General features: G+C 38.9%; 2 protein-coding genes across 3 annotated transcripts in view; both read left to right on the top strand.

The window, feature by feature from the left end:
* Positions 1 to 8,744: 8,744 nt before the first annotated feature.
* Positions 8,745 to 10,674, top strand: GJE1 (gap junction protein epsilon 1). The gene is made up of 3 exons (XM_002690288.3): positions 8,745 to 8,783; positions 9,444 to 9,626; positions 10,172 to 10,674. The coding sequence occupies exons 1-3, from the start codon at positions 8,745 to 8,747 to the stop codon at positions 10,565 to 10,567; spliced, it is 618 nt and encodes a 205-aa protein (XP_002690334.1). The 3' UTR covers positions 10,568 to 10,674.
* A 12,648-nt stretch (positions 10,675 to 23,322) lies between these two features.
* Positions 23,323 to 24,031, top strand: part of VTA1 (vesicle trafficking 1) — a 70,714-nt gene continuing 70,005 nt past the window's right edge. The window contains 1 exon segment of one of the 2 annotated variants that reach the window (NM_001038045.2): positions 23,323 to 23,489. In NM_001038045.2, coding sequence (NP_001033134.2) covers positions 23,378 to 23,489 — 112 coding nt within the window. In that variant the 5' untranslated portion in view covers positions 23,323 to 23,377. 2 annotated transcript variants of the gene reach the window in all.

Here is a 24,031-nt window from a genome sequence, read left to right on the forward strand (position 1 = left end):
ATAAGGACAGTAAAGGTCACTACACATTCAAAAACCTTTCACTACATCTTGAAAAGTATGTACCCTGAACATATAAAAGTGGAAGAATCATTCCTTCTAAAACTATCTGTGTGATGATTTTAGTTCATCTGACTCATAAAACTTGAGTAATTATAGTCAGTAGCACATTTATATAATCATCTCACATATGGTTTCATATTTTACCAGCTCCAGTACATTTGCATCCTGAGATATATATTAACATTTTAAAGATAAATTAACATATCCTAATACTTAATAAGTAGTAATTCATAGAAAAATGGACATTAAAATTTGTTTCTAAAGGGGAGCAAAAGTGGTTTATATATCAGGTGTTCATAACAGGGAAAGGCATTAATCAGCTTTCAAAAGCTAAATTTGTCTCAAGCTCATTATTATTCAAAGCAATGAATTTTCCCTGGTAACATGTCACAAAGGGAATAAAGAAAGGAAGTTCTAATGATAGCCCAGCAATTTAGCACAGGGTTTTAATTCAGTAATCTGGAGTTTATGCACATAAGACTGATTACATGCATAAAAGTTTGATTCTACAAGCACTTCATAAATTAAAGGAAAGCCATGTATTTCAATAATACAAAATATGTTTCAATATATACTGGAATTAAGAGGCATTTGGAATATACTGCTTCACCAAACATAAAACAATTGTTAATTTTCTTCACACTAAAGCATGCAACAAAATCATTTACAATTTCTCATTATGTCCAACATTGGAAAATTACAAAGAATTGATCACTTGTAGAACCCATATTGGTGAACATTGGGATGCGGTATGGATGCTGCTGCTGCTGCTAAGTCGCTTCAGTCGTGTTCAACTCTGTGCGACCCCATAGATGGCAGCCCACTAGGCTCCTCTGTCCCTGGGATTCTCCAGGCAAGAACACTGGAGTGGGTTGCCATTTTTAAGCATTAACAAAGGAATATTAAGATTGGGCTCCCGAGTTTGACTTTGTAGCAAATAATTTCACAAAAATCATTGATTGTCAGATGCTTACATGCATGCTCAGTCACTTCAGTCATCTCCAACTCTTTGCTACAGTATGGATTGTAGCCCACCAGGCTCCTCTGTTCATGGGATTCTCCAGGCAAGAATACTGGAGTGGGTTGCATGCCCTCCTGCAGGGGAATCTTCCCGACCCAGGGATCAAACTCGCCTCCGCCTTCATCTCCTGCATTGCAGGCGGATTCTTTACCCGCTGAGCCACCTGGAAAGCCTGTCAGATGCTTAATTCCCTGCAAATACTTGGTACTCAGTTGACTTCTTAATTTTAAATATAAAGTTAGAACCACTGTGCTACAAAGATTGCAAAATTGACATTATACTTATTCAAGGGTCATATGATCTTAACTCTTTGGGACATTGTCAGCCAAGAAACAGTGTGAAGGGGCTTTATGCTCAGATAGAAATGGAATAAAGAGGATTAGGTGTTCTTTTCTGCTTTCTGCTTAACAACAACTAGAAAATTGGATCAAAAAAGGTAGCCATCACTGTAAAACAGGAGACAGCCAATGGAAAACAAGCAGCACAAGACCAATCACAGAGAGAGAAGTGAACCATGGGAGACTCGATTGTTAGAACTCATTACCTACAGGCAGTTTTCAGGCCACTGGTCAGGAAGTGAAAACCCTAACAGAGCCTAGTGGCTTCAGTGAATTGAGGAACCAGAGTCAGTGTTTGAGGAGGCAAAGATGACTAGAATTTGGAGAGCAGAGTACTATCAAGGCAGGAGCTAAATAGAGAGAACTTCGGAGATCTGCAGGGGGCTCCCCTTCAGGCTTTGACCAAGTTGTTGTTCAGTCGCTCAGTTGTGTCCAACTCTTTGTGACCCCATGGACTGCAGCACACCAGGCTTCCCTGTCCTTTATCATCTCCTGGAGTTTGTTCAAACTCATGTCCATTGAGTCAATGATGCCATCCAACCATCTCATCCTCTGTCATCCCCTTCTCCTCCTGTCTTCAATCTTTCCCAACAACAAGTTCTTTTCCAATGAGTTGGCTCTTCACATCAGGTGGCCAAAGTTGGAGCTTCAGGTTTAGCATCTGTCCTTCCAATGAATATTCAGGATTGGTTTCCTTTAGGATTGACTGGTTGATGTCTTTGCTGTCCAAGGGACTCTCAAGAGTCTTCTCCAGCACCACAATTCAAAGGCATCAATTCTTTGGCACTCAGCCTCTTTTATTGTCCAGCTCTCACATCAGCACATGACTACTGGAAAAATCATAGCTTTGACTATACAGACGTTTACCTGCTTATACATAAGAATAAACTTCCCATGGCCAGAGAAAAGAATCACCCATTAAGATTTAAAGTACAAACCAGGCTGAAAGTACCTTGTGTCTCCATAGCCAGACCCAAATTAAACTTCCTGAGCAGGGTTGTCTCCACAAAGATTGGCAATTTTTTTCTTAAAGGCCTGGATAGTAAATATTTTAGGCTTATGGTCCATATAATGTTTGTTGTAAACATTAAATTCTCACAAAAGCAACCACAGACAGTACATAAGTGAATGAGCATGACTATGCTGCAATAAAACCTTATTTTACAAAAGGAGTAGCTGATCCATGGACAATAAATAGTTCACTGACCACTGTCCTAGAGATAAAAAATATCGGAAATGAAAAATGCTCTTAACAGGCTTAACTTCAGATGAGATTCTGTACAAGATCAGTGTTAACATAGTGACTATTCATGATGAAACACAATGAGAAAAAGGATTTATAGAGAGTCAGGTATGTCTGGCAACATATCAAGCATAAAGCATAATAATATCAAACATCAGATCAGATTAGTCACTCAGTCGTGTCCGACTCTTTGCGACCCCATGAATCGCAGCACGCCAGGCCTCCCTGTACATCACCAACTCTTGGAGTTCACTAAGACTCGTGTCCATCGAGTCAGTGATGCCATCCAGCCATCTCATCCTCTGTCGTCCCCTTCTCCTCTTGCCCCCAATCCCTCCCAGCATCAGAGTCTTTTCCAACGAGTCAACTCTTCACATGAGGTGGCCAAAGTACTGGAGTTTCAGCTTTAGCATCATTCCTTCCAAAGAAATCCCAGGGCTGATCTTCTTCAGAATGGACTGGTTGGATCTCCTTGCAGTCCAAGGGACTCTCAAGAGTCTTCTCCAACACCACAGTTCAAAAGCATCAATTCTTCGGTGCTCAGCCTTCTTCACAGTCCAACTTTCACATCCATACATGACCACAGGAAAAAACCATAGCCTTGACTAGACGAACTTTTGTTGGCAAAGTAATGTCTCTGCTTTTGAATATGCTATCTAGGTTGGTCATAACTTCCCTTCTAAGGAGTAAGCATCTTTTAATTTCATGGCTGCAGTCACCATCTGCAGTCACCATCTGATTTTGGAGCCCAGAATAATAAAGTCTGACACTGTTTCCCCATCTATTTGCCATGAAGTGATGGGACCGGATGCCATGATCTTCATTTTCTGAATGTTGAGCTATAAGCCAACTTTTTCACTCTCCACTTTCAGTTTCAAGAGGCTTTTTAGTTCCTCTTCACTTTCTGCCATAAGGGTGGTGTCATCTGTGTATCTGAGGTTACTGATATTTCTCCCGGCAGTCTTGATTCCAGCTTGTGCTTCTTCCAGTCCAGTGTTTCTCATGATGTACTCTGCATATAAGTTAAATAAACAGGGTGACAATATACAGCCTTGACATCCTCCCAGTCTGTTGTTCCATGTCCAGTTCTAACTGTTGCTTCCTGACCTGCATTCAAATTTCTCAAGAGGCAGATCAGGTGGTCTGGTATTCCCATCTCTTTCAGAATTTTCCACAGTTTATTGTGATCCACACAGTCAAAGGCTTTGGCATAGTCAATAAAGCAGAAATAGATGGTTTTCTGGAACTCTCTTGCTTTTTCCATGATCCAGCGGATGTTGGCAATTTGATCTCTGGTTCCTCTGCCTTTTCTAAAACCAGCTTGAACATCAGGAAGTTCACAGTTCACATATTGCTGAAGCCTGGCTTGGAGAATTTTGAGCATTACTTTACTAGCGTGTGAGATGAGTGCAATTGTTCGGTAGTTTGAGCATTCTTTGGCATTGCCTTTCTTTGGGATTGGAATGAAAACTGACCTTTTCCAGTCCTGTGGCCACTGCTGAGTTTGGCCTTGGAATTTGGCCTTGGAATACGGAATGAAGCGGGGCAAAGACTAATAGAGTTTTGCCAAGAAAATGCACTGGTCATAACAAACACCCTCTTCCAACAACACAAGAGAAGACTCTATACATGGACATCACCAGATGGTCAACACTGAAATCAGACTGATTACATTCTTTGCAGCCAAAGATGGAGAAGCTCTATACAGTCAGCAAAAACAAGACCAGGAGCTGACTGTGGCTCAGACCATGAACTCCTTATTGCCAAATTTAGACTTAAATTGAAGAAAGTAGGGAAAACCACTAGACCATTCAGGTATGACCTAAATATCAAACATATCACACATAAATTAATATGTATTTATTCTTAGTCCCAGAACAAGAGGTGAAGGAGAAGGCAAAAATACTTGAAGAAATAATAGCTTAATTTTTTCCAAATGTGTTGAAAACAAATCCATAGACCCAAAGCATTCAACAAATTTCAAGGAAATGAGGAAACCAAGGTTTAGACTTGTTAGGTGAAACTCAGCATTAACACGGAATGTTTAAACAACCAGTAATGGAAGAAAAAGATAGGAACTCAGATCTTCCGGATTTACAGGCTGTGTTCTCCTACAGAGCTTGGTTATATGGATGGAGTAGCTGAAGAAGAAATAAGAGATATGTATTGTATAACTAGAAACCATGCAGTTTAGGAATATTTAAAATATAAACTTGTTGATAAACAAGGAGAGCAATACCTTCGATTTAACCATTAGGTCAAGCAATTACTGGCATCACACAAATTATTGACAGTAAATCTCAGAACTAGTTCAATAACTCCAAGCATGGTTATAAAACTTAGAATCAAAAAGCCATACATAGAAATTATTTCCAAATCATAGAATTCACTCTTTTCATTTTGTTGAAATGGGAACACACCCCAGAAAGTTAAATAACTTGCCTAAAATCACACCATTGGTTATAGACCCTTTCTTTTAAGCTATCCCCAACATCATTCCAGAAAATATGAATTATTCATACAGAAAGACAAACCCAATTTTGGCAGGTCAGAGATTTCAGTGAGATGTGAATTGGTTAAGGATTGTGATTTATGAATTGAGGCATCTATCCAGATTGCCTTCTCTCAGCTGTCCTTCTGTGAAGCACACTGTTGCGAGCACCTAAATTGACCTCTATTTCATCCCATTCAACAGTCATTCCATAGCTCCTGTGGAGGAGGGTAAATTACTGTAACAGTTCAAAACTTATATAGAGATCATTTCTCTTTGTTTGCCAGATATACAATAAGCCAAGATAGATTGTGACTCTACTCTGAAGAAGTTAACAACGTAAGTCATGCCTCATTTTAAGCAAGTTCTCTGCAGGATGCAGTATAAGGCTTCCTAGGTGGCACTAGTGGTAAAGAACCCGAAACATGGGCTCAGTCCCACGATAGGGAAGATCCCCTGGAGGAGGGCATGGCAATCCACTCCAGTATTTTTTCCAGGCGGGCTGCAACACACAGGGTCACACAGAGTCGGACACGATGCACACATGCTGCAGTATACATGTCTGCATACATATGTACAAATATACATACAACACAAGCACACACGCTCTTATGTAAGCCCCACGAAGGCAGGGGTCACATCGTTCTCACACATTCCCTGTACCTTACCTTACACAGCAGTTGATACTGTAGGTGTTCAATATTTACTGAATGAATGAAAAAAAAAAAGGGTAAATAAGCACAAACAAAAAAGCATACCTCTGGAGCAATACATATAATTTGATTTTTAAGTACTGATTTGGAACAGATTATTTAATAATAATAATAACATCAATGGATCAATTTCCATGTGTAAGTTACCATGAATAGTGCTTTTCAGCACTTTTATTTTAGCCAGTGTTGTCTTGAGTTCTGCACAAATTAGAGGTTTATCCCCTTTCTGGGTTAAATCACAAAGGTCTTAAATGTTTTTAGTCTCAGAAATTTTTAGGACACCGAGAATATCTGTCAAAAGATTGTACATGACTTCTGGGGCTTAGATTAGTACTGGAACATAGCAGTGATTAATTAATGCCAGAAGTTTCTGTGTGAGTGTATGTGTGTGTAATAGCAACAGTAGTAATGGTAGTAGCAGTGCTAAATCTGGGCTTGCCTTCTATCCAAAGTTGAAAGCTTTAAGCAAGTTTGAGCAAGCAAGTCGATGTGGTTGCCTCAAATTTTAGGCTATTTACTCAGGAAATCCATTGAGGTGTCCTAATCATGTTTAAATTCTTTGAGGCTGGGAGAACAGCGAGAGTTTTAATAATTAAATTTACTCAAAGCCCACTGGGGTTCAATCCCACTAATCCTTGGTGAGCAAAAGTCCATGTCTCGGCGTCTGAGTAATAGACTCTGATGGAAAAGACATTCCTCCCACATAGATTAAATGGACATGAAGAGAGAGAGAGAGACACTGAAGATAGACATAACATGGCATTTGTATATATTTGGGCTTCTCAGGTGGGTCAGGTGGTAAACAATCTGCCTGCAATGCAGGAGACTCAGGTTTGATCCCCAAGTCGGGAACATCCCCTGGAGAAGGGAATGGCAACCCACTCCAGTATTCTTGCCTGGGAAATCCCATGGACAGAAGAGCCTGGTGGGCCATAATCCATGGAGTCACAAAAGAGTCAGACACGACTTAGCAACTAAACAGTAACAAACAATAGCTATCATAACCTGCTTTACAATTTCTTAAATTTCCCAGAAGTCAGTTCTTTCTCAAACTTTTTATTTTGTATTGAGGTATCAGTTCAGTTCAGTCACTCAGTCGTGTCCAACTCTTTGCAACCCTATGAATCGCAGCACGCCAGGCCTCCATGTCCATCACCAACTCCCAGAGTTTACTCAAACTCATGTCCATCGAGTCAGTGATGCCATCCAACCATCTCATCCTCTGTCGTCCCCTTCTCCTCCTGCCCCCAATCCCTCCCAGCATCAGGGTATTTTCCAATGAGTCAACTCTTCGCATAAGGTGGCCAAAGTATTGGAGTTTCAGCTTCAGCATCAGTCCTTCCAATGAACACTAAGGACAGATCTCCTTTAGGATGGACTGGTTGGATCTCCTTGCAGTCCAAGGGACTCTCAAGAGTCTACTCCAACATCACAGTTCAAAAGCATCAATTCTTCGGCACTCAGCTTTTTTCATAGTCCAACTCTCACATCCGTGCATGACCACTGGAAAATGTATTGAGGTATAGCTGATTATTAAAAGATGCTTACTCCTTGGAAGGAAAGTTATGACCAATCTAGACAGCATATTAAAAAGCAGACACATTACTTTGTCAACAAAGGTCTGTCTAGTCAAGGCTATGGTTTTTCCAGGAGTCATGTATGGATGTGAGAGTTGGACTCTAAAGAAAGCTGAGCACACAAGAATTGATGCTTTTGGACTGTGGAGTTGGAGAAGACTCTTGAGAGTCCCTTGAACTGCAAGGAGATCCAACCAGTCCATCCAAAAGGAGATCAGTCTTGGGTGTTCACTGGAAGGACTGATGTTGAAACTGAAACACCAATATTTTGGCTACCTGATGTGAAGAACTGACTCATTTGAAAAGACCCTGATGCTGGGAAAGATTGAGGGCAGGAGGAGAAGGGGACGATAGATGATGAGATGGTTGGATGACATCACAGACTCAATGGGCATGAGTTTGGGTAAACTCTGGTAATTGGTGATAGACAGGGAGGCCTGGCGTGCTGCGGTTCATAGGATCACAAAGAGTCGGACATGACTGAGCAACTAAACTGAGCTGAACTGATAGCTGATTAACAATGTTGTGGCAGTTTCGGGTGAACAGTGAAGGAACTCAGCCATATATCCATATATATATATATATATCTCCATTCTTCCCCAAACCCCTCTCCCAACCAGGCTGCCACATACCATTGAATAGAGTTCCATGTACTATACAGTGGGTCCTTGTTGGTTATCCATCATTTTGAATACAGCAGTGTGTATATGACCTTTCCTAACTCCCTAACTATCCCTCCCAGAAGTCAGTTTTATTCCGTAGAAATGAACAAGAAAATGTGGAACTAGACAAGAAAGGATGAATACATGGGAAGTTTCCCACGTACTTATCTTTTCAGACTCACCTAACAGGAAGCCCCCCACCCCCCAAAAAGAGATCACTCAATATTTCAGAGAAAGCTCTAGGCTGGAATCCACTGATTTACACACAGGCAATTCTTAGATAACTGAGAGGCAGTGTCAGAGCCCTTACTGGGCTGGCCTCCTGCTTTGCTGGCATGCCTGGGTACGCGGCTGGCTGTGCTGACAGTGTAGGTCAGGGGATTATTAGGTTGACTACATGCCCCAGGCTCTTTGTTTTTGTTTTGTTTTATTTTGGGAGGGAGAGAGGAAAGTTGACTGGGGCCCCAGAGATCTATGAAAAAAAAAAGAAAAGGAGGAGGGGAGAGAAATGTGCAGTGATAAGTGCTTTCTGTTGTAAAAGTCATGACAGAAAATAAGAGTTTGATTCTGGCAGAAGCAAACTGGCAATGTGGGTCAAGGAATAACCCTCAGAGATGCCAGGATAACATCTCCTGAGACATGTCTCTAAATTACATCAAAAACTTCTATGAAGGATGTGTGAGTATTATACAAACAGCGACGATTGTATGAGTCCTCTCTGTGTATTTTAACCTGATTCGCATGAGTGCTGATGAATAGGGTTCTCTACGTGCATGGAGAGTCATACAAATATCAACCATTTACTTCAAAATATTCTGAATCTAAATAACTGTAACTAGAATAATTCAGGAAGTACTTCTAGCTGTTGATGCTTTAAAGCAGCTTGCTCTGTCAATCTGATAGTTGAAGAAGTAGGAAAGAAGATGTAATGACAACCAAATAAACACTTTGGTTAAGAAAGTGCATATACTAATGAGTCTAATGTTGGATTTGTTACCCAACTATTTTAATAGGTACTAGATATACTAAGATTATCTTGATTGTATTGCAAAAGGGATATTGATTGAATTCAAAGCTTTCTACAAATTTCCAAAATTATTTATTTCATTAGCAACAAGGTCCCATTTGACTGTTGCACTTCATATTTTCAGAGTGAAAAGCATTAAGAAATCTCATAACACATGATTTAAACTGGACTCGATGATCCTTAAGGTTCTTTCTTCAAAATTTCATAAATCTTAAATTTTTTTAAAAATGTGATGATGAAAACATCCTTTAAAATGTCCTCCTTTAATTTTTGTTTTCAAAAGATTCTTTTTTCTCCTAAAACTGTAACAGATGAAGCCTCCTACCGTGATTGGCCAATTTCACACCCTTTTCTTTGGATCGGTTCGAATGTTCTTCCTCGGGGTCTTAGGCTTTGCAGTCTACGGGAATGAGGCTCTGCACTTCAGTTGTGATCCGGACAAGAGAGAAATAAACCTCTTCTGTTATAATCAGTTCAGACCAATCACTCCACAAGTAAGTTTTCCTGTGTGTACAAATATAAACCTTACTCTACACCAGATAAAACTGTTTCCTTTTAAAATGTAAAATAATATGTAGACTATGCTAATGAGTATTATTTCTGGAATAATGTTTTTAAAAATTAATCATATATTTCAGGTAAATTAATTTAAGTAGATCAAGAGTTTCTTCCAAGTCCAGCATCCTATTATCTACTGATGTTAGAATTATACTCCAGGCTTGTAATTAGAAAATGCAGATAGGGTAGCTACTAAAATAAAGTATATCATCATTGTTAGTAATTGATAAGTGATGATAGTAAAATACAACTACTTTTTCACAATTATTAAGACATCTAAAGTTTTAAACTTTAAACATCTTGAAAATTAAATGAGATATGTCTGGCATTGCTACTTTCATTATATTATTTTAATTCCTCATAAGACTTACAAAACTTAGAATTTTTAAGTTAGCCTCTTTTGAGGGTCAGTACATTTTGATAGTGTATATTTTCATGACATGCTGATGGATTTTACTAAGATATTTCTGACACACTTTAGGTGTTCTGGGCATTACAACTAGTGATTGTCCTGGTTCCTGGAGCTATTTTCCATCTATATGCTGCATGTAAAAGCATCAATCAAGAATGCATTCTTCAAAAACCCATCTACAGTGTGATCTACATCCTCTCTGTTTTGTTAAGAATTAGCCTAGAAGTGGTAGCATTTTGGCTTCAGATTCACCTTTTTGGTTTCCAAGTAAAACCTCTCTACCTATGTGATGCTGTGTCTCTCGGGAAAAAATTGACTATCATAAAATGCATGGTTCCAGAACACTTTGAGAAGACCATTTTCCTCATTGCAATGTATACATTTACTGCCATTACAATAGTATTATGTGTGGCTGAGATTTTTGAGATCATATTTAGAAGATTATGCTTTCTAATTAGTCAGTGACCGAAAGGATGATTAACTGATGTCATGCCACTATTAGTTACCAACCGTTTTTACTTACTTTTATCAGTGAGCACCTCAACTCCAAACATAAACATCTGTTTTTTAAACTGACCTCACTGTGTCTGAAATTTATGTCTAGTATAAAATATAAGACTAAGTTCTAAGGCAGGGATTCTTGAACAAACCTTTCGTTCCATTTTAATTTTTTTCACACATTAAGAAATATACATGGAACTAATGATAACTCATTTTTTAAATAGTACTTTTACAGAGCCCTTTCATACACAACAACTTAATCAATCACAGTATTTTGGCCAGAGAAACTTTTATCAGCTCCTTTACACCGGTGGAAAATTAGGCTCATGGAAGTTAATGTATGTATCCAAAGTCACATAACCAGACCAGGATTCAGCTTTCTTAACTAGAAAGTCATTTCCCTCTCCACTTAAGTAAGCAGCATACATTTTGAGGATGTAATTATTGTTGCACTCATGTAAAATATAACTTACTGAAGTACAACAGTTGTCAGTTAATTATTAAAAGAGTCATTTTATAATTTGATCACTAACTTGAAGAAATGGAGCATTTACATTTTTAATATTATACTCATACTGTTTTCTTGAAATTTTTAATATTAAAGTATATGGTAATATGGCCACTAAATAAATAAAAAATGCTATGGGAAATAATATGCATGGTCTCTTCGCTTCTTGTTAGATGAAAAAAAATCCCTCTGTGCTCATAGCTATTCTATAACTGTAGTTTCTATATACAAGATTAATGAGATAGAAAATTATATTTATATTGTTAGACTTGCTAAATCACTATGAAATGATTTCTAAGGTATGTTCATATTAATTCAGTGCATTTCATTTTAACTGCCTGTTTTACCAATAATCATGTCCATATAATATCATTTAAAAACTTTATGTATGACTGCCTTATACTAGCAGTTTATTAAGGAAATAAGTATATTCAGTAAAAAACTGAGGTTTTCAATTTTTTTCTTAAGCATTATTCAACCCGTAGTTGATATCATGAATTTTTACATTTAAGGATTTTTAAATCATTGAGGCTTTCTCCACATGATAGCTCAAGAGAAATTCAACGAATAGCTGCTTAGTATCTATTATTAAACACGTACCACATTAAAAGTTCAAATACAAAGATAAACAAGACTTAGCACCTTTATAAGACCAAGAATCCATCTGCTAATGCAGGAGACGAAAGATCCGAAGATTCCCTGGAGAAGGAAATGACAATCTACTCCAGTATTCTTGCCTAGAAAACCCCGTGGGTAGAGGAGCCTGGTGGGCTACAGTCCATGGGCTCATCAAGAGCCAGATACGACTGACTGACTAACATGCACACACACACACACACACACACATAAATAATTGGTGCTTTAGTCGCTCAGTCATGTCCAATTCTTTGAAACCCCACAGACTGTAGCCTAACAGGCTCCTCTGTCCATGGGATTCTCCAGGCAAGAATACTGGAATGGCTTGCCATTCCCTTCTCCAAAGGATCTTCCTGACCTAGGGATTGAACCCTGATCTCTTGCATTACAGGCAGATTCTTTACCATTTGAGCTACAGAGAAGTTCTTACATAAATAATTCTTAAATTCTATTCTAGTGCACAGTGAAATGACTTGATCCTTGGTGCTTCCTTTTAAGCTCTGTGAGATGGGGGCAGGTTAACCCTCACCAAAGGCTCAATTTTGCCCCATTACTAAGCCAAAACCTTTCTGAGTACCCTATGAGATACCCTTTTGATGCTTTGAAAATATTATTTTTCCACTGTTCTCAAATTCTTAAATTCCCTTCTCAGGCTGGTTGACTCACTGTCTTAGTCCAATTGGACTACTATTACAGAATATCTCAGCTGGATAAGTTATAAACAAAGGAAATTTATTTCTCATAGTTCTGGAAGATGGAAGTCTCAGATCAGGGTGCAGGCATGTTCAGGTTCTGATGAGAATCTTCCTCTGCATTATAGTCTTGTCATCACAGCCTCACATTGCGGAAAGACAGAGGGCTCCCTAGGGTTCCTTTTACAAGCACACTAACCCCGTTCATGAGGGTTCCATTCCCAAGACCTACTTACTTGACAAAGGTCCCACCTGCTAAAATCATCACACTGGAGGTTAGGATTTCCAAAATATGAATTTTGGGGGGAACACAAACATCTGGCCCATTGCACTCACAGTTGCCACAGAAATTACTGTAGCTACATGAAGCAGGTCTTTGCTGTGCCCAAGGAAAGAAGGGAGAGGGGTAAAAAGACATTCTTCTTGATGGCTTCTTACAAATTTTCTAAGGGAAGATCATTTTTAAAAAAATAGAATTCCCTTAAATATCATTGCCCATTCAAAGATGAACACTTTGATTTATTCTTATTCTGACTCATCCTAGGACATTTTCAAAGTAATGCCTCTTTTAAAGAGAATTTCTACCCTAGCTGTTGGGAAAAGTAACTATTCTCACTTCTGTGTGACTCTTGGATATTGTTCCTTTTAATCCTTTCAGGTAGTTCTTTTCCTGCAAAGATGTTACATTGATCAGGCCTCAGTCAAAGACCCTTTACAGATCTCTGGGCTCCCATGCTTTGCAGCTTCTCCCCCTGAGGCACTCTGTCCTGTCAGTCTAGCCTCCTCAGCCCTGGACTCTCTCTCCCCAACTGACAAGGAGGAAAGATAGCATTTCTAAGCCACTAGAGAAGGCAATGGCACCCCACTCCAGTACTCTTGCCTGGAAAACCCTGTGGACGGAGGAGCCTGGTAGGCTGCAGTCCATGGGGTTGCACAAAGTCAGGCATGACTGAGTGACTTCGCTTTCACTTTTCACTTTCATGCATTGAAGAAGGAAATGGCAACCCACTCCAGTGTTCTTGCCTGGAGAATCCCAGGGACGGAGGAGCCTGGTGGGCTGCCGTCTATGGGGTTGCACAGAGTCAGACACACCTGAAGCGACTTAGCAGCAGCAGCAGCAGAGGAACTCTGGTCACCTCTGCTTCATTTAAGTGAATAGTACATATGTGTAAAGACGCAGATTCTGTGTGAGTTTGTTTGGAAAGTCTTTTTAATTCCTTAATGATCTATATTATTCTATGATTTCATTTTCTTAGTAAGTATATCAGGATTGTTAGCACACAGCAATATATACCTGGATAATAAATGTTACAAAAAATATAGCATTTATAACATATAAATATCAGATATTTAATTATATAAAATATAAAAACTGATTTTTCTAACTAAACTGCAAATGTATCAAAAATGAATAAGAATGTCAAAGCTAAACAACTAACTAGCCACTTGAAAATATATTTAAAGATATATTTAAAGTTATTGCATAAAAAGTTCTTGGGTCAAATAAGATAATTTAAATTGAAGTTTTTCAGTCTGTTTATAAATGAAAAATGGTCAGGATACTACATATTAAATCCTATAAGATGTTGCCAAAATTGTAGTGCCTGGCAAATTGACAGCAGAAAATACACTTCACATTTAAAAAAGAAACAGTAAATGTAATTCAAGCAGCAAATATAAGAACTTCAAAATAAAACTAAGGAAAACAATAACAATTTAATAAGGATAAAGACAGAAAGTAACAAATTATAAAGTGAACAATATACGATCAGTTCAGTTCAGTTCAGTCGCTCAGTCGTGTCCGACTCTTTGCGACCCCATGAATCGCAGCACGCCAGGCCTCCCTGTCCATCACCAACTCCCGGAGTTTAGATAGATCCAAAATTCGTCTTGAAAATAACAATTAGAAAAATGTAGCATATCAAATCATGTGTGAAAGTATATCCTTGTAAGGTTTTATGATATATATGGAGTTATACATTGTCACCTGAAATACACTGATAATTTAAAGATGTATACTATAAAATACAAGACAACTAGGAAAATAAAAACAACAAAATTTTGGCTACTAAGCCAAAAAAGGAAATCAAAACATTCAGTGAATCCAAAAGATGGCCAAAAAGACAAAAAGGAACAAAAACAGAAGGGACAAACTGAAAACAATAACAAGGTAGTAGAATTAGACCTAAAAATATCAAGTTACAATAAATATAAAAGTCTAAGCATTCCAAAGCAAAACAGGGATTGCTGACTACATTTTAAAAAATATGAACAGATCAAATTATTAACAAGAAGCTCACTTTAAATATTTAAAGATTTAATATTTTAAAAATATTTTAATGAATATTAAATAGATAATAAAAAGTAGAAAAAGATATATCATGCAAACAGTAAGGATCAGAAAGCTGAATTAGCTGCATTAATAAATGAGAAAACGCAAGCAGATTTCAGGATAAGGAATAGTGACAAGGATAAAATAGACATTTCATAATGATTAAAGTATAATTTCATTAGGAAGCATAACAGTTATAAATGTGTATGCCACCAATTAAAAAGTGCCAAAATATAAGAAGCAAAGCCTGCTAGAGCTGAAAAGAGAAACAAATTCAATTATAATTAAATATTTCAACACCAGTAATCAACTGACAAAGTAGAATATCAGGAAGGAAATAGGACACACCAATGAATAACTGGAACTAATTCATATTTAGAGAGCACTCTGCCAAACAAAGCGCAGAGTATATCTATTTTTTCAAGTGCATGGGTACCATTCTTCAAGAGAGTACATTTTCTGAGTCATGATAGAGTCTCAAGGATTGAAATCACAATGGAATTGAACTAGAAATAAATATAAATAAGATATCTGAAATATGCTCAAATATTTTAGAAATGAGCAATACATTTTTATGAACCCATTGATCAAAGAAAAAATTACATGGAAAATTTTAAACATAATTTATTAAAATTTGTAGAAAGTAATTAAAACAGTTATTGGCAATATATAAAAAGCTCTAAATATTATGTTAGGAAAAAAGAAAGTTCTAAAATGATTTTAGATTACACCTCAAGAAATTATTTTAAAAAACAGTTTAAATACTAATTAAATAGTAGGTAAATAAAAATAAGAGCACAAAACATTGAAATAGAAGACTGAAAGATAATAGAAAAATCAATGAAATGAAAAGATAGTCTTTGAAGAGACTAGAAAATTGATCAATTTCTAGTTAGCCAAACTGAGATACATTAGAGAAAGATATTCCTTCAGAATAAAAGAGAAAATGAAAATTACTCCTATCATAAATGAAAAAAAAAGCAAAAGGGACATCAAAACAGAACATTTAAATGATTATAAGGAAACGCCATGAACAATGTTGCACCAATGAGTTTGATGCTTATGTGAAATGGAAAAATTCCTTGAAAGACACATATTACTAAAAGCTGACTCAACAGTAACTAGAAAATATGAATATCTCTATACATATTAAAGAAATTAAATTTAAAAGTCAAGAGCTTTCTCAGAAATAAAATATCAGGCCCAGATAAAGCTATCTCAGAAAGAAAATATCAGGCCCAGATATCTTCAGTGGTGAATTCCATCAAATGTTTAAGGGAAAAAAAAATACAATCTCTTTTAGGAAGGACTATTTGCCATGTCATTAAATGAAGCCAGTATAACCTTGATATCAAAAATGCTTAGCAAAAACAGTCTAGCATATGTAATCCAGCAATATACATAAAAGATTAGACATCATGTTCAAATGGGATTTATCCCAGGAATGAAAGGTTGCTTTAACATTTGAAAACCACTTAATGCAATTCAACTAGATTAATGGAATAAAGGAAAAAACTCACCTAGTCATCTTAGATGCAGATAAAAGCACTGGATTACATAAACATTTATTAACATAATGAAATAAACAAAAACCCATATCTCTCACTGTAAGAGAATTAGCTAAGCTTGATAAAAAGCATCTAAAAATACCTACAGGAAATATCCCACTTAATAATAGTGGAAGAATAAATAATTTCCCCTTTAGTCAGGTAAAAAGATAAGGCTGTGTACTTTTACCACTTCCGTTTAGCACTGAACTAAAGCCAATAAGACTAAACAAAACAAAAAATACATACTTAAATATATACTTATTCATTAATGCAGTAAGACAAAAAATAGAAGATATACAGATTAGAAAAGAAGAAATATGGTCACAGACATAATCATGAAATAGAAAATTCTAAAGGACATACTGAAAGTTACTAGAATTTGTAATTAAGTTATCAAGGTTAAAATTTCTGTAGAGTAATAAAAATGAAATTGTAATTTTAAAATGTCATTTAACATTCATAAACATGAAACAGATAAGAGAGAAATTTTACAACAGATGTGCTAAAGCTGTACAATGAAAACTAAAAAATGTTGAAAGAAATTAAAACTGTTTTAAATAAGTGAGTTTTTGGTTTGGAAGCCTTAATCTTTTAAAACTCAGTCACTCGAAACTGATATGTTGATCCAACACAATTTCAGTTAAAATCCCAGCAAGCTTCTGTAGAAATTAAGAAGCTGCTTTTAACATTTACACGGAATACAAAAGACCTAGAATAGCCAACATAATTTTGAAAAAGTAAAATAAAAGTAGACAACTTACATTACGAGCTCTCAAGACTTGCTATACAATATGAATGAATATATATGAAAAATAGAGACAAACTCACAGGTATGGGGGCTTCACTGGAGGCTCACTGATGAAGAACCCACCTGCCAATGCAGGAGATGTGGCTTCAGTTCCTTGGTCAGGAAGATCCCCTGTAGGAGGAAATGTCAACTCACTCCAGTATTCTTGCCTGGAGTATTCCATGGACAGGGGAGACTGGTGGGTTACAGTCCCCGGAGTCACAAAGAGTCAGACACGATTTAGTAACTAAACGGCAACAACACGACTTCCTACAAAGGTACAATAATCAAAAGAGTGTAGGGCTGGCATGCAGATAGGCACAGTGATTACAGGAGTAATAGATCAAAAATAGTTTAACACATATATAGTTATGTATTTTTTAATTCTCCAATATAACTTAATGGTGCTAGGACAACCAGATATCCATGCTGAAAACATAAATAGCCTTTTTTTTAAAACCTTTATCCTTGTCTCAGCCATGGATGTGTAGATGGAACTGGCCAACTCACTGGTCTTCTCTTTTAATCTTCTGCTAGTAACTGTAAGGGGGAAGGGGGAAATCTATTTTAGGAGATGATAAACAATAAGAATGTGAGTCTCATGTATTGGAAGCCAAATTTCTACCATAGTGTACCCAAAAGAAACAGCTATAAGTATATACCATCCTTATTACTTTGGCTGAGCCCTGTCATTTCCCATAAAAGTATGTGTGGCCACAATCAGAACAGAAAGTTTTGCTGTGAGATGACCACACTGGAGTCCAGGAAATGGTGCAAAGCATTTAACTTTTTCCGTCAAAACACCCACAGGTCCAGTCTCTCTCCCTTTTCTTCTTCCTGTGGTTGCTCCTACCCCATATCTCTGCACTTCTCTAACTTGCCAAAATTCTACCCCAACCTGGAAGGGGATATCAGATCCTTCAGCAATTGATTAGAGTTGGATGGAGAAGAGTTTAGGTCTTTCTTCATAGTAAAATATCAGTAAATTCTTAATAGAAAATCATCAACCACAAAATTCAACCTCGTGTTTTTAATATTTATTTCACAGAATAATTTCCACGTGCTGTTATGTTAACAATGTCTGTTCAGTTCAGTTCAGTCACTCAGTTGTGTCCGACTCTTTGTGAACCCATGGACTGCAGCACGCCAGGCTTCCCTGTCCATCACCAACTCCCAGAACTTGCTCAAACTCATGTCCATCGAGTCAGTGATGCCATCCAACCATCTCATCCTCTGTCGTTCCCTTCTCCTCCTGCCCTCAATCTTTCCCAGCATCAGAGACTTTTCCAATGAGTCCATTCTTCGCACCAGGTGGCCAAAGTATTGGAGCTTCAGCTTCAACATCAGTCCTTCCAATGAATATTCAGGACTGATCTCCTTTAGGATGGACTGGTTGGATCTCCTTGCAGTTGAAGGGACTCTCAAGAGTCTCCTCTTGAGAAGAAGCATCAATTCTTCAGCGTTCAGCTTTCTTTATAGTCCAACTCTCACATCCATACATGACTACTGGAAAAACTACAGCTTTGACTGCTGCTGCTAAGTCGCTTCAGTCGTGTCCGACTCTGTGTGACCCCATAGACGGCAGCCCACCAGGCTCCCCCGTCCCTGGGATTCTCCAGGCAAGAACACCGGAGTGGGTTGCCATTTCCTTCTCCAATGTGTGAAAGTGAAGTCGCTCAGTCGTGTCCGACTCAGTGACCCCATGGACTGCAGCCCACCAGGCTCCTCTGTCCGTGGGATTTTCCAGGCAAGAGTACTGGACCTAAGTTCTCCAAAATATCAATTATCTTCTGGTGAAGGGAGTACAGTGCTTAGAAAGAAGACAGCATGTGTTGGCAGGTGGAGCAAAATCCCAAAACACTGATATTTAGGCTCCAACCCAGAACAATTATATCTGAAAGTCTGGGGGTGTGGGGGTAAGAAGGACACCTAGATATGAGCTTTTTAAGAACTTCTACAGTGAACTTTAAGGAAAATCACAGATGAGATTCAAGAAGTAATAGAAAAAGGGTACCTCCAAATTTGTAAGGACAGAGAGACCATTCTGCTTTGCTTCATTAATTCCTCTATGAATCTAGCAACTTCTGACTGGATAGTGTAAATAAAGGAGAAAGAAACTGTACTATCGTTGCATGATTGGCTGCTTTAACAAAATACCACAGACTGGGCAATTTATAAGCAACAGAAATCTATTTCCTACAGTTCTGAAAGTTGGATGGTCAAGTGCCAGCAAAATCAAGTTCTGGAAGGAGCCTTCTTTCAGGTTGTGGACTGCTGATTTCTTGTTGTATCTGCAAATAGTGGAAGAGCAAGCTAGTTCTCTAGGGTCTCTATTATAAGGGTATTAATCTCATTCACGAGGGCTCTGCCCACATGAGCTAATCATATGCCAAGGGCCCATCTCCTGATATCACCTCAAGCATTACCTTTAAACATATGAATTTGAAAAGTGAAAGTGAAAATCACTGAGTTGTGCCTGACTATTTGCAACCCCATGGACTATATAGTCCATGGAATTCTCTAGGCCAGAATACTGGAGTGGGTAGCCTTTCTCTTCTCCGGGGGATCTTCCCAACCCAGGGATAGAACCCAGGTCTCTGGCATTGCAGGCGGATTCTTCACCAGCTGAACCACCAGGGAAGCCCAAGAACACCGGAGTGGGTAGCCTAGCCCTTCTCCAGGGGATCTTCCTGACCCAGGAATTGAACCAGGGTCTCCTGCATTGCAGGCAGATTCTTTACCAATTGAGCTATCAGGGAAGCCCATGAATTTGGGGGAGACACAAATATTCAGTACATAGTACATACATTCTTAAGAGGTAATAAATATGTTGCTCAAATTGGGGAGAACACAGAACTCAGTTCTTTGAAAAACAGGCAGCCCCCTGAGTAAGGTGATGTACTCTGCAAATAGCAGTGGAAAAAAGATAAATGTGCACTGGAGGTAATACAAGGACATAGAGCAGGTTCTGCTGAGGTTTGGGTGAGGGTAGGGGGGAGTGTTGATTACAAAATAGTAGGCAGAGGGAAATTTCAGAGTTTGAGATCTTGTTTCTTCAAGTGATGTGATTTCAATGAAAACAAGCTTTAAGATGAACTCTCAAAACTGGGAACTGAGATAAAATGAAGATGAAGGTTACTGGAGGAAGTAAATAAAGTGTCACATCCTGACAGTATGTGAGGAGAAAAAAGAAAAAGGATTAATGTCACTGATGACAGAAGGAAAAGTTGATGACTACCTACAATGGTATATACAATCGACATCACCAGATGCTCAACACTGAAATCAGACTGATTATATTCTTTGCAGCCAAAGATGGAGAACCTCTATACAGTCAGCAAAAATAAGACCAGGAGCTGACTGTGGCTTAGATCATGAATTCCTTATTGCCAAATTCAGACTGAAATTGAAGACAGTGGAGAAACCCACCAGACCATTCAGGTACAACCTAAATCAAATCCCTTATGATTATAGAGTGGAAGTGAGAAATAGATTTAAGGGACTAGATCTGATAGACAGAATGCCTGATGAACTATGGATAGAGGTTCATGACATTGTACAGGAGACAAGAATCAAGACCATCCCAAGAAAAAGAAATGCAAAAAAGCAAAATGGCTGTCTGAGGAGGCCTTACAAATAGCTGTGAAAAGAAGAGAAGTGAAAAGCAAAGAAGAAAAGGAAAGATATTCCCATTTGAATGCAGAGTTCCAAAGAATAGCAAGGAGAGATAAGAAAGCCTTCCTCAGGGATCAATGCAAAGAAATAGAGGAAAACAATAGAATGGGAAAGACTAGAGATCTCTTCAAGAAAATTAGAGATACCAAGGGAACATTTCATGCAGATGGGCTCAATAAAGGACAGAAATAGTAAGGACCTAACAGAAGCAGAAGATATTAAGAAGAGGTGGCAAGAATATACAGAAGAACTGTACAAAAAAGATCTTCACGACCCAGATAATCACGATGGTGTAGTCACTCACCTAGAGCCAGACATCCTGGAATGTGAAGTCAAGTGGGCCTGAGGAAGCATCACTATGAACAAAGCTAGTGGAGGTGATGGAATTCCAGTGGAGCTATTTCAAATCCTGAAAGATGATGCTGTGAAAGTGCTGCACTCACTATGCCAGCAAATTTGGAAAACTCAGTAGTGGCCACAGGACTGGAAAAGGTCAGTTTTCATTCCAATCCCAAAGAAAGGCAATGCCAAAGAATGCTCAAACTACCACACAATTGCACTCATCTCACACGCTAGTAAAGTAATGCTTAAAATTCTCCAAGCCAGGCTTCAGCAATACGTGAACCATGAACTTCCAAATGTTCAAGCTGGTTTTATAAGGGGCAGAGGAACAAGAGATCAAATTGCCAACATCTGCTGGATCATGGAAAAAGCAAGAGAGTTCCAGAAAAACATCTATTTCTGCTTTATTGACTATGCCAAAGCCTTTGACTGTGTGGATCACAAGAAACTGTGGAAAATTCTGAAAGAGATGGGCATACCAGACCACCTGACCTGCCTCTTGAGAAACCTGTATGCAGGTCAGGAAGCAACAGTTAGAACTGGATATGGAATAACAGACTGGTTCCAAATAGGAAAAGGAGTACGTCAAGGCTGTATATTGTCACCCTGTTTATTTATCTTCTATGCAGAGTACATCATGAGAAACACTGGGCTGGAGGAAGCACAAGCTGGAATCAAGATTGCTGGAAGAAATATCAATAACCTCAGATATGCAGATGACACCACTCTTATGGTAGAAAGTGAAAGTGAAAGAGGAGAGTGAAAAAGTTGGCTTAAAGCTCAGTATTCAGAAAACTAAGATCATGGCATCTGGTCCCATCACTCCATGGCAAATAGATGGAGAAACAATGGAAACAGTGGCTGACTTTATTTTTGGGAGCTCCAAAATCACTGCAGATGGCTATGGCAGCCATGGAATTAAAGATGCTTACTCCCTGGAAGGAAAGCTATGACCAACCTAGACAGCATATTAAAAAGCAAAGACATTACTTTGCCAACAAAGGTCTATCTAGTCAAGGCTATGTTTTTTCCAGTGGTCATGTATGGATGTGAGAATTGGACTATAAAGAAAGCTGAGCACCGAAGAATTGATGTTTTTGAACTGTGGTTTTGGAGAAGACTCTTGAGAGTCCCTTGGACTGCAAGGAGATCCAACCAGTTCATCCTAAAGGAGATCAGTCCTGGGTGTTCATTGGAAGGACTGAAGTTGAAGCTGAAACTCCAGTACTTTGGCCACCTGATGCGAAGAGCTGACTCATTTGGAAGGACCCTGATCCTGGGAAAGATTGAGGGCAGGAGGAGAAGGGGAAGACAGGGGATAAGATGGTTGGATGGCATCACTGACTGGATGGACATGGGTTTGGGTAAACTCTGGTAGTTGGTGATGGACAGGGAGGCCTGGCGTGCTGCAGTTCATAGGGCCGCAAAGAGTCGGACACGACTGAGCAACTGAACTGAATTGAACTGAAATATGATATAAGTCGGCAGCATTGAGCAAGAACTATTACATGAATGCCTTATTTGTGCATTGACAAGATAGTAACTATCAAAGAACTTTGCAAATTGTTCATTACTCTCCAGAAACAAGCTATCTACAAATGTTTAATTCACTAGTGTATACACCCAGCTTAGAACAAAGGCCAAATATCTTTAAGTTTAATGGGTCACTATTCATGTTGAAAAAGCATCTGGTTATTTTATCCAATGTGTCCATATAGAAGCGTAATTTAAAATTTTAAACACATCTCTCCTCTTATGCAAGAATTAAATTCAAAGTTTCTAAAGTCAGAGAGGCTTCTCTGGACGCTATTAATATAATGTGAGGAACTGGAAACGATAATTCCTGAAGGATGCCAAAGGCAATTCATCTCTTTACCTTTTCTCCCAATTAATAAACATCATTTTATTCCTGTTTTTCCCTTTCTACCAGTCCTTAAGCCACAAAAGCGGGGGTCGATGGCGAAACAAAGAGAAGTAAAACAAAATCTCTGGTCCCTCCTGCCAGCAGCCAGCAGAGAGCGCTGGTTCCATAGGCAGCTGGATGGCCGAAGCGCTTAGCTCCTCTCGGCTCTAACCGCTACGTACCAGGCAAACTGAGGTTGTCCCTGCTGCCAACCCGTAGTTGCCTCGCTGTCGCTGAGCAACGGGGAACTGGGTGGGATTTGCCGTGCGCGTTCGTGCGGGCACCCTCCCAGGCGGAAGCGGAAGTGTCGGCGGCCGGCGAGTAGGAAGTGGTGATTCCTGAAGAGGAGATGGCTGCTCTTGCTACACTCCCCCCGCTGCCCCCACAGTTTAAGAGCATACAGCATCATCTGAGGACGGCTCAGGAGCATGACAAGCGAGACCCTGTGGTGGCATATTACTGTGAGTCCTTCCGAGTCTCCGCGGTCCTCCTTGGCCTCCGCTCCCCACCCCCGCCCCCTGGTTCTTAAGGCCGTCCCCGCCTCCCTAGCTTTAGACCTGAGCTTTGACCTCTGACCTGTCCCCGGGGTCCCGCCCTCCTTAGGGATCCCCAAGTTCCCTGCCCGCTCCAGGCCTCAGAAAGGCAAAACCTCGAAAGTACTTTAGCGTCCACCAACTAAACATTTTTAAACGGAATACATGGGCTCATGGACTCTGAAACAGTGTTCTAAAGTTTTCTCCCTGTGTGTACACACAGGAGCTTTCTGTCTCCACTAGGAAATCGTGAAATTAACCTGGGTAGTTAAGTAACTGAGTTGGGGCTGAAAGGAAGATAAGTGTTCCAAAGACAGTAGTGATGTGGGCAAAAGGAAGATTGACTAATTGAAAACATTGTAATGAGTGTGGGTTACTTATGACAACTTGCAGGCCCATTCATAAATAAAGAGTGGCTGCTACAGAACCAACACTTGTATTTACCGATTTGTCCTTCTGCATTTAAACTG

The sequence above is a fragment of the Bos taurus genome, chromosome 9 (assembly GCF_002263795.3).
Source record: "Bos taurus isolate L1 Dominette 01449 registration number 42190680 breed Hereford chromosome 9, ARS-UCD2.0, whole genome shotgun sequence".
Lineage (NCBI taxonomy): Eukaryota > Metazoa > Chordata > Mammalia > Artiodactyla > Bovidae > Bos > Bos taurus.

Excerpts from the sequence above, each read along its gene's own strand:
- GJE1 (XM_002690288.3), top strand. The coding sequence starts at position 8,745 with ATGTCTCTAAATTACATCAAAAACTTCTATGAAGGATGT. Across the intron at positions 8,784-9,443 it reads AAAACTTCTATGAAGGATGT|ATGAAGCCTCCTACCGTGAT; the intron begins GTGAGTATTATA and ends AAACTGTAACAG. Across the intron at positions 9,627-10,171 it reads TCAGACCAATCACTCCACAA|GTGTTCTGGGCATTACAACT; the intron begins GTAAGTTTTCCT and ends GACACACTTTAG.